The 12,079-nt window shown below is 33.4% G+C and overlaps 1 protein-coding gene across 2 annotated transcripts; it reads left to right on the top strand.

Annotated features, from left to right (window-relative positions):
- The first annotated feature begins 1,086 nt into the window (after nucleotides 1-1,086).
- On the top strand, nucleotides 1,087-9,811 carry LOC144836855 (interferon-induced very large GTPase 1-like). Of its 2 annotated transcripts, none has more exons than XM_078691744.1 (3): nucleotides 1,087-1,791; nucleotides 3,753-3,827; nucleotides 3,921-9,811. In XM_078691744.1, the coding sequence occupies exon 3, from the start codon at nucleotides 3,968-3,970 to the stop codon at nucleotides 8,666-8,668; it is 4,701 nt and encodes a 1,566-aa protein (XP_078547870.1). In that variant the 5' UTR covers nucleotides 1,087-1,791; nucleotides 3,753-3,827; nucleotides 3,921-3,967; the 3' UTR covers nucleotides 8,669-9,811. The 2 variants fall into 2 exon arrangements, with proteins under 2 accessions (XP_078547870.1, XP_078547869.1); XM_078691743.1 differs by lacking the exon at nucleotides 1,087-1,791 and adding an exon at nucleotides 3,439-3,486.
- Nucleotides 9,812-12,079: the final 2,268 nt, after the last annotated feature.

The raw sequence follows: 12,079 nt of genomic DNA on the forward strand, positions 1-12,079 counted from the left end.
GTAGTACGAACAAACAATTTAGTTATGTAGAAAAACTATTGAGGAACTAATTTTACTGTAATAAACCGTTCTTAATATTATTGTAAAGCTAGATTTCTTGTGTATTTATAAATTCAAACACAGGTTTCAAAGTTAATTATTTTAAAATTAACTCCAATCATTGGATCTTAGAGAAAAATCGATCTAGAGCATAGGGCCAGTTTTTGATTGATTTTTTTTTCCTTCAAAGTATCCTAGCTTGACTATGGCAGTTCCGCCGCTTTATTAAATGTGTTCATTAGTGCTTGCTTACTTACTGCTATTTTGTATGTTTTTTTGTGTGTAAATACCATTTTTTTAACTTAACTTTATATAAGCACAAAGGAAGATTTGTTCCATTCTACACGTCATGGTGACGTCATCGCGGATCACCATTTCCATTTTTGAACTTCTTAGTTCTATGATAGCAGCCTTTAAGGTCTGTGAATGAATGTTTGTTCAATCAATTGTTTGAAACGATATATAATAATATACATTAATAATAAGTATGTTATGATCATCTAAAGTTATCCAGTCTATGTATTTAGTAGTTGTGTCCGCCTCCACATAATGCAAAATAAATCTTTCAGCTCCAGCTGCGTTTGCATGGATTTTTTTTTTATATAAGTAACTAAATCTGTAAATGTGTATTAGACAAAACAAATATATACATTAAGAAAACATTGGGTACTACGTATAGGTTAAAATATTTAAATTATTATTAATATTAAAGAGGATAAAAATAAGAAAATAACGAAAAAATGTAGAAAATGCTTAGAGATTCTGTAATTGTTGTTTATGAAACATTGAATGAATAAAGGTGGTGGTTAACCACAAAAGAAAAAAAAATACATTATAATTGTCAATAGGCCTAGATGAATTAATTCTATATGTATTATTTTAGTTGTTTTTTTTTTAACGATATTTTTTCGTTTTGGTCGTACATACATACAGGCCTACCTGGGCCCTCTGGGAGACCAGTCTTTGACTGAAGAGGTTACCCAGTATAAATATATATTTCAATTCAATTCAATACCCTTGTTACAACAAAAAAGCACACTGTGTGTCCTTTTTAAAATCTACCCGATATGTCAATGTGCGTCAACAATTAAGATTATAATAATTTCACGCGGAACTGATTTCAGTGACACAATAACATGCATACCTTCACATACGACAACAAAGCAATACGTCAACGTCAATATTATTTGTGAACTATTGGAAATTCCAATATCAAGCGTTAACTATTTATTCGAAGTTCATTCAACAAGGAGTTTTAAACACTGATACTGAAAAGGTAAGACAAACAAAATTATGAAAGAACTTTACTTAACTTTAAGATTCTGAATAAAAATGACAATACGACATGCGTAAGGAGTGAGTGGGTGGTTGGTTAGCACGCTTCTTCCTATTATGATTATTATCATAGTTAACTAGGGTGCCTATCAAACGTATTTATTACATTTCTGGATATAATTTTTAAATCTGAAATATTTTATTTGAAACTGCTTCGTAATAATGGACTGAATGCGGAAGCTAAATTTACGTTACAATTCTGTTATAATACTTTATATTTTATTCACATACAACACGATGTGTTGATAATCAGGTACCATACACGTATTGTAATCTTTGTTTGTACAATTTACGGCAAATTAACCACTGGTTTAATTTCTTTTTTAAGAAGTTGAGTCTGTACTGTATGTAACATAATTGGTATTCGTCCCATGTAGAACAGGATGTTCTAGATGACGTTTTCAACAGAAATTAAAGGTCCGTAGGATTTTATGTATTGTGTAGTTATATAATTTGTAGGAACTGTTATTTACGTATGTTTCAATCGAAAATTAGCCTTTGGGTATATATGAAAATATACTTATATAGTATAGGCCTACGAGGTGTATGAGTCGATGGTATTTAATTAAAGTGTAACTGGGGCTTCCATACAATGTAAGGAAAGTTTTGTTTCGATTATTATAATTATCGGGCCAAAATTAAATCAGTATTGTAAGAACTGGCAAAAAGATATTATTTTTTATTCATTCATTCATTCATATCCGTCAACATTAGGCCTACCATCATATTTATTTTCCTTTGTGGGTATCCAATTCACCCTTCTGTTCTCATTTCATACAGTACATAATTATACATTACATATATTATATTTTGACCTCTGTTGTAGATGCTATAGTTATATAAGTATGTAATATGTTAATGTTATTATTATCAGTAACAGTATTATTGTATAGTTATACAGTATATAACATGTATCCAATTTTGACTTCTAACATTTTTTTACTCAATAGTTCACTATGTCGGTCGGTCTGTCGGTCTGTCTGTCGGGCCGGTATCACTATGCGTTTTATCGCTTTTCTGAGAGCACGCGACTTATGGCTGTTGGCCTTGTTTTCTATTAAACAACATTTGAATTAACAACAATAATGTTAACTTATCATTTAATATCTTTGTATAATATGTCAGTTTCTCCTAATAATTTAAATTAACTGCTTCTTTGGTATGTTTCATAGTATATATTTTAAATATTTAATTTTGGCATTTTCTTTTACATATATAGTTAGTATTATGTTGACATAGTAACATTTATTTGTTTATTTTTGCATATTAACATTCAACGTTTCTTTTACTTTATAATATTGAAGATTAAACACCTAATCACCAATAGTATCACTACAGTTATCATATATACAACACAATAATAAGTAACAAGTAATAAGCAAAAATATATACAGACATGCCATGTTGTTCTATGTGAAATCTTTCGGTAAGCAAGTTTTCTGAAACTGTTTCTGATGTATTTCGTCACATGTACCTATGCATGCAAGCAATCCCACCCTTTACTTTGATACCTTTTGGTAAATCTGAGCGATTTAATATATCGTCTTCTGTGTCAATGTTTTAAATGTGTTGTTAAAAGTAATGTTGACAGACTACGGTTTCAGCCCTTGACTGCTTTTGTTTGTCGTGTTATTTAAGGTTTGTTTTGATAATGTATACCTGGATATAAAGATCCTAGATTGGCTTTTGTTATTATCCTGCATGTTTTCATTATCCAAATCCTGTATGCTGAAGGGGAAATCGGGTTTAGACTGTAATACCATACATTAAACTCCACTTTACTTGCGTAGCATCACTCCAGAAGAAGTAATTATAGCCGTAGAGTAGACACATTTTCAACCATACGTTAATATTTTTGTTGTTGAAAAAACAGTGTGCCGCAAACCTAACTTTACTAGTGCTTATTCGCAATGCAAACATGTAAACAATATTAAATCAAGAATATGGATGTTTTTTTTCTTCCATCGTATTGTAATGTTGTGGAAGTTTTTAATCACATAGCAGAACTATATATAACTAGAACAGAACCACAATTGTTTGTTTTATTTTTATTTAGAGCCAAAGGACATATTTTTCCTGAAGTGTTAATGTAGAAACAATGAATAATGCATGGTAATACTCATTTTCTATGTAAGCATCACAAAATAGCTTACGTACCCACAACACTTTTCATTCAGTCAACAAACTTGCTGAAATCCATTTGTAGTTGTACGTGCATACCGACATATAGTGCCTCTTGTAATTTATTAATTCATCCCTCATGGTTTTGCCTTTTACACCTTGTCAAAAAAATGCAGACGGGACAGTCTGTATCGGATCTATTAAATACAATTTCTGTATAATATTGAAATAATTTAGTCTTATTCTTGCTATTTCAGATGAAATCCAGTGATGATAATGATGTTTCAATATATTTTTACTGAAGAACAAGTTGCTTTCTTTACAACATTTCGGTAAGTTTATATTTAGATTTTACAATTTTTTGCTCTAAAACATTAGATGCACAAAAGCACTATCGATTATTTAATTTTTGATTTGATTATTAGATTGATGAGCATAAATATTGTCTAACAATCGAAACTAATTGATTGAGATGGCGAATACATTTGACAAACACCAGCAAGTTGTTGAACATCTTCAACTACAGGACTACTATCCTAAAAAACTAACTCGGGATGAAGCACTTGTAGTTTCTAAAAATGTGATTACACCAGATGAACTCAGCGATCCTGGCAAAATACCCTGGTATATTTTACAAAATCTGCTAATGTGCAAGTATGAGGGAAGATGCTATGATTTAGATCAAAATCAATCACTTTCTAGTGCTGCTGCATTTTCAATGTCTTCTTTTCTACAAGACTATTCAGAAGACGTAGATCATTGTGACGAAGTAAGTCCACTAGATGCACTAGTGGCTACTTTCTTGTGCTGTGACGATTTCTTAAGGCAAACCTTAATTGAAAAATTGTCCACTTGTCAGTTGGCTATTCCGTTACTGGTACCATTTAAGGACGTAACTGACATACAATGGGAGATGATTGTCTGGGGGATAAACACAATTAGAAAGAAGTGGAAAATAAGTTCAGGGTTTTCTTGTGAAAAGTTCATGTCCGCTCACGGATGTCCTATTGTGTCTGCTCTTCGCATAGGTAGACCTCAAATATCCAAATCTAAAATTATCAATTGTGTCATTAATGAGCAGAGACATGACATTTTCTTCCATTCGGAATGTAAGGGAGGTCATTTGCAAAGAAAAATATCAGATGGACTATTAGAAATGACATGGTACCTACCAAACCAGAAAAGTACTCATGCTTTTTCAGAAGCACTCACTTTTATAAATTTGCGAGGAAATTCATCAGATTCCCGATCTCAGACACAATTTTTGTCTAAAATATCACTAGTCACCATTGCATTTGTGTCATCTGGTGATTTTAAGGAGCATGATGCAGAATTACTAGAAACATTGTACAGACAAAAAGGTCACGTGATTTTCGTCTTGGATGGAAATCCTGGAGAAACATTCAAAGAATTGATTCTTAAAATTGAGAAGTCATTTAATACACGGGGTACAAAACAAATAGCATATGTTAATGCGTCAAAAAAGAACCAGTTCAAAATAAGCGAAGACATATTGAGGTTCATTCACTTAGGCTTTGAAGGAGTTAATCGGAATGTCGTACCAAATAGAAGTATCGAGTTGTGCAGCGAAGTAGCACGAAAGATGAACTTCCACGTTGATGAAGATTTGCCAGACTGTTTGGAAGCAAAACAGAGCGTAAACATGTTGCTAAAGCGTGTATATCTAAATGGGAAAGAACATGAGCTACCTTTGCAATTGATTGCAGTAAGCATCGGAGAGAATATTAAAGAACAGCATCGGCTACTAAGAAAAGGAAACATGCAAATTGAAGATTACGTTGATAAAATAAAGACAGAGATAATAGATCTACGACAAAAACAGCTACACATAAATAAACACCAACGAAATAAGTGTGCTTATAAGTTGTTTAGAGCGTCGTTTAAGAATTCGCTTATAAAAAGAAAATATTTCTATGTGTTTATTAAGGTAATGACCGATCGATATAGCATCGACAAACTAGAGCCAATACGAAGAGAGTACATTGACAAGTGGAATAGGTTATGTGATGCACCGAAAAATGAACCAGAAAGGACAAAAGAATCATTAAAATCAATGAAAGACCAACTTGATGACCTAGAGCAAAAGCTGTCACGTGAGTCATTGGGATTAGAACATTTCTTTAGAGAAATCGGCCAGAATTACGAAATGGCATCCGATTTGAAACTTCAAGAAGTAGATGATTCCGACTTAGCAGTAATAGCTGCCGAAATGTTACTACAAGGATATCCCATTGAGCTAATGGATGGTGACGCATCACATGTGCCACTAACTTGGATTAGAGCCGTATTTAAGTCTCTTCAATACCAAGTTGGAAATAAACATTTGTTTGTGCTATCTGTTTTAGGCATTCAAAGCAGTGGAAAATCTACTATGTTAAATACTATGTTTGGTTTACAATTTGCTGTCAGCGCTGGCAGGTGTACAAAAGGTATCTTCGCCCAGATGATGCCGTTAGATTCAGGATTAAAAGAAGAAACGAAATGTGACTACATTCTGGTGGTTGACACGGAGGGTTTACGGTCTCCCGAATTCGTTAACATTCAACATAGCTACAGTCGTGACAACGAGATAGCTACATTTGTTGTTGGTTTAGGTGATCTTACCCTTATAAATATTATGGGAGAAAACCCTACAGATATGCAAGACACACTTCAAATTGCTGTACATGCATTTATAAAAATGGAAAATGTCAATGTCAATCCCAGTTGCTTATTTGTTCATCAAAACGTTACTGATGTAGCAGCATCAGATTTGAATACAACACAGAAAAGAAGCATGCGAGAAATGTTGGACAAAATTACAAAAATTGCTGCGGCCGAAGAACATTGCAGTGAAAAATATCGATCATTTTCCGATGTCATACGATTTGAGGAAAACAAAGATATAGTGTACGTTCCCAACATGTGGCAAGGTGATCCACCGATGGCGCCCCCTAATCCTGGTTACAGCGAAATCATTCTTCAAACAAAGAAGCGGGTCATAGAAACCATGCAAAATTCCAAACCAAGAAGTATAGATGGATTCGCAATAATGCTTACAGATCTTTGGAACGCCATCTTATGCCAAAATGTTGTATTCAGCTTCAAAAATTCTTTCGAAATACAGGCCTTTAATGCTTTGAATACAGAATATGTGAAGCATTCTCGTACATTCAGAAGAAATGCAATGATATACAGTTACCAGCTTCGAAATGAATGTAAACAGCTAACAGCTGTAGAAATAGCAAATAATGGGAAAGATATCTTCGACCGTTATTTAAAACAATTACAGCAAGACATCGGTACTTTTAAATCTAGCATGAATGGCTATTTTGATAAAGAAACCATTGCTTGTCAATGGAAAGCTCAAATGGAACTACAACTTGATGATCTTTGTAAGGAAATTAAAAAAGAATTGAATGAAGGATTTACATCAGTTAAAAACAAAATTATTGGAAGAGCTGAAATTGACGCCAGAATTAACATGCATGAAGAAGAAGTGTTTCAAAAAGCTAAACAATTGGCTGAAGATCATAGAATAAAACTCCTATCGGACGAAAATCTTGAATGTAAGTTTACTGAGAATTGGAATAAGTGGATATCCACCATACCCGGTGGTGAAGATTACATAAATGTTGAAGAGTCTTTTGAAAGAATCGTTGTAGAGTCCAGCTTAATAAGCGATCGAGATGAAGTTGCTCGTGTTTTGCTTTCCGACCTCTCTCAAATTGATGTACAAGAACAAGACGTTTTGTTTGATGAAAGATTATTAAAACTACGTCTGGATAATCGATCTTACTTGGCTGAAGCAAATTCGAGCCTACGTGGAATTCGAGAAAAGTATATGAAACAAATCAGAGTTCACAAATCTGAAGGAAGTAACTACACTAAACAACTAGGAATTTATCTTTTTTCTTCAATACTAAGTGAAATTGGAGAGGTGAAATTAAATGACAAGATTCACTTTACGTTGAAAGGAAAAATTCGCCTGGCTATCTGTAATTTCAAGTGGTTTGTATCCGTTTTACGAGAAATGCAAGAGCAGTATAGAGGTGAACACGATCTGAAAATATACATGACACTTCAAAAGGACAGGTTATGGCATATGTTTAGAGATGAATGCAGAGAGATTCAAATAAGTGTTAAGATGGCATCGGTAATATCCCGAGAGATTAAAAGCGCGGTTGTAGTTTCTCTCCCAAACAAATGTGCAATTGGTGTAATTGATCATTTGAGGAACTCTTCAAGTAAACTATTTACTAATAAGATGTCTGTTCATGCGTATTTGCTGATTGCAATGGCAGAGAAACATCATTTTAAAAGCTGTGTACATTATTTGTCGGATCCCATACGCTCTATTGAATACTTCATCCATAGAAATATTGAGAAATTTTGTTTCCGGACAAACATTGCAGGTAAGACATTACTGCAAGAAATATACAGTCAGAATGTTCGTAAAATATTCATGGAAGTGAAGCAAACTATTAGTGCTTTATGTCAGAAAGGAACAAGCACAATGAAGACTTGGTGGCCATCTTTAATTGAAAGGATTTATGCGGACTTAAGTGTAAAAAGAAACATTGGGGTTAACGAAGATGGAATTCTAGATTTGGGAGATCTCAAAGAAAATTTGTTGTTGGAACTGAAGCTCATCGAAGACAGCATAATTACAGTTTATGATGATATTAGCATTTTTGAGAAAATAAAATATGACTGTTTTGTTTTCTTTACATCCGATCTTTTAGCTTGCCGTGAGTTATGTCCATTTTGCAAAGGACTTTGTGACCTTCATACTAACAACACACATGCTAGCCATCGAACAGAACTCCACAGACCTAAGGGGGTGGCGGGATATGTATACGCTAAATCTAAGAAACTCAGTACAACGGTTTGTACAACATCAATGAGGCAGGATAATGGATTTAGAAATGAAGATACTTTTGGTAAATTATATAAATACTCAGATTATAGAAGTGTTAACGATTATTACAAGTCCTGGAAAATTGAACCATTAGAAGGAAAAGCAGAACTTTTCTGGAAATGGTTTATGGCAACTTACAACAGTGAACTTGCTAAATACTATAATGTTAATAAGGCTGATATTCCTAGAGGATGGAAGAGAATTACATGGGAAGAAGCCAAGAGAGAGATTATGAAAACGTATCACCTTTAAACACAATAGACAACAGTCTAAAGCATCGTTTACTTATTAACTACATTTAGTGTTTATCCACTTAAATTCTCCATATGCGAGTCATGTAACTATTATAAAACATATATATCAGTAGAATGAGCAATGACTTATTTTTCTATAATAGGGTAAGGCTCGAGATAAGTCGACAATATTATAGAAAAGGTTTGTTTTCAGATGAATTATTCTGAAACAGATAGCACATTACTACAAGAAATATACGATTAGAATGTTATTGGAGTATTTATAAATCTTGGTGGTCATTTATATATATATATATATATAACTTTTCTGGCTGTTTTACTTCTCGTTTTGATTTAGCTTTTCGCTTTTATTTTGTATCTCCATTGAGATCCAGCCACTGATACCCACAGCATTGTCATTTTTTTCAGTAATTTGCCTTTGGATTTATATATATATTGGATCTCAATGGAGATACAAAATAAAAGCGAAAAGCTAAATCAAAACGATAAAGTAAACAGCCAGAAAAGTTAGCAGAGCTTTCGGGCAACACTAGCCCTTCATCAGTGCAAGTGAGGGAATTTAGATAAAGTCATAGCATATGAGTTGGCAAGTGCTGCCTGGGTGGACAAGAATAAAAGAAATATAACAATAGAAACAGCGTGTTGAATAGTGGGTGGAGACTGAATAAGAGTAGAAAACAAAGAAGGTAGCTTGGTAGAGATATAAACAATTTTGGAATGGAACTAAAAAAAGCTAAAATGGTGGTTAATATTGAAACTTAAATGTTGGTAGTCAATGAAATAATTTTACCGATCTGGGAGTATGTTCCTAATGTTAAGTCCAAAAGGTTTTGTGGTTTTAAGTAGTAATTCCCAGTGGTTTTCTTTGTCTTTGCGAGTTTTGTCGTTCCATTTGACATCGTGGTCTATTGCAATAACTCTGAAATTTGCAATCGAGTGACCAGCTGAATTAAAATGTTCGGCTACATGTTGATCAAGCTTTATTGTTTTGATAGCTGATCTATGTTGTGTCATTCTCATACGGAGAGTGTTTTTTGTTTCTCCGACGTACTGTTTGCCACAAATATTACAGTATATGAGATAAATGACGTTTTTGGTTAGACAATTAATTGATTGTCTTATCCGAAAAATATATATATATATATACAGAGTTGTTTGTCAAAAGAGATATTGGTTTTTTTTTCAAAGACAACATTCTATATTTAGAAGAAAATGTGTTGTTGGAACCGAAACTCGCCGAAGACAGTACAATTGTGTTATGATATTATTATTAGTATGTCAGCAAAATAATCTTATTTTGCTCTTCAGGCGATATACAGTGCTATAGTATACAGTAGGGAATTTTCGAAAGAATCACACAATGTGTTTTCCGCATATTTTTAAAGGTCGATATTTTGTAATTTTTCGACAAAAAATCCTTAAATAGGGAAGCTGCGTCGACCCTTTCTATTCTATTCTATTTAGGTTTTTATATGGCGCCCTACAAAGAACAGAGCGCCTAACAATACTTAGTAATTAATTTAAAAGAAAAGTTTTAAGTTGACGTTTAAATAGAGGTGCCGAATTCGCTCCTCTCAAATCGACAGGTAGCGCGTTCCAGATCCGCGGAGCGGCGACAGAAAAAGCATTGTCACCAGCTCTCCGATTAGATCCTGGAACGAAAAGTCGGGTGGGATCATTAGAGGAGCGAAGTCGACACCTGTAATTAAATGAAAGCTGGTCACGGTTAATAAACTTAATTAAATCAAAAATGTACAAAGGAACAACAGAGTAAATACATTTATAAACAGAAGCAATAACTTTGTATAAAATCCTTTTTTTTTATATAACAATAACAATATATATTATATATAACAATATTAGTAATTATGGGTAATAACGTAGACATATTTTCCTTTAGCAGCCATGTCGGTATAGAGTCGAGTGAACACGATTTATTTGAAAGATGCATAATAATCTTTAAAACTTCATTACATGTAAGTGTTTAGACTCGGACATGATCGGGCGATCGTCAGCTTGGGGAATTATGTCTACGTCATCATTCGATCTAGGGTTAATTACATTATTTCAATTTTTTTCAATTTTGTTAATAAAAAATGACAAAAATTGATCAGCAAGCCGTGTGTTAGAAGTGGTACTTTTTGGAATGATTTTCCCTGTTTTATTTAAGAGACTATTTATAGTACCATACATATCTTTCATTGTTGCGTTGCTACATTTATTAGTGAAGTATTCCATTTTTGCGCAAGTAATCAGTTCAATTACATGGTCTTTATGGGTTCCAAATGCGAGCCGATCTTCTTCCGTTTTAGATTTTTTCCAGCGACGTTCAAGACGACGACGAAGACGTCTAGCTTCATTAATTTTCTTGTTATACCATGGTAGTGTCCGTCTTACGGTACGCTCCCGTTTAATTACAGGGCAGAGCTCTTTGAGTGCAGATGATGAATATGCAACAAAGCATGAAAGACATGAGCAAAATCACAAAATGTGTTCTGCGCATGTTACCTTAAACATATTTATAAGTAGATTTTTCTATACAGGAACATTTTTCGACAAATGACCAATTTTCAACTTCTTTATTTTTTGGCATAACTGGTTAATATATCATAATTAACATGCGCAGAGTCAAATAATCGGTTCTGCGCATGTCAATTATGCTATAGTAAATTTTTTTTTAAACTATATACTATAGTAACAGGAAAATTATCGAATAATTGCCTATTTTCGACTCTTATTTTTTTACACAACTGGTTACTGTACCAGAGTCAAATAATCTGTTCTGCGTATGTCAATTTTTTTTAAATCATGTATTACATGGAAATTTTCGCAAAAATGGCCAATTTTCAACCCTTTATAGTAACCAGTTATATTGAACAAGGCCATATACATGGCCGGCTGCAGTCGCGTGCTCAAATTTGAGCGTTTACCGACCGACCATCCTACCGACCGACATAGTGAGCTGTAGAGTAAAAATAAAAATGAAGTGTCAACATTTGGCAATTTTTTTTTAAATATCATGAGCGGAAATTTTTTTTTTTTTTTACACATCAACTTTCATGTATAAGCGCATAAGCCTCTTTGTGATTGATATAGAAGAATATAATTTCTCCTTGTTGGCCTTGCATTCTGAAAATCCACCCTCTGTTACCAGCTCATATCATTCTTGTAACCTGTTCTCTCTCTATTCATTATTCTGTAATATCTGAAAACTTGAAAACTGATGACATTTGTTCTCATCCAAACTGATGAATGTGGCTCCAAACACATGGAAGTACAAATTAGTACATTGGGACTATCCGTTTCAATCGTGTCACTGTTTTTATCAACCCTCTTTCCAATGTAATATGATCAAATACAACAAAATGACGAAATATCTTAGGTAACTTGCACAAATACTTGCATACCA

The sequence above is a fragment of the Antedon bifida genome, chromosome 3 (assembly GCF_963402885.1).
Source record: "Antedon bifida chromosome 3, ecAntBifi1.1, whole genome shotgun sequence".
NCBI lineage: Eukaryota > Metazoa > Echinodermata > Crinoidea > Comatulida > Antedonidae > Antedon > Antedon bifida.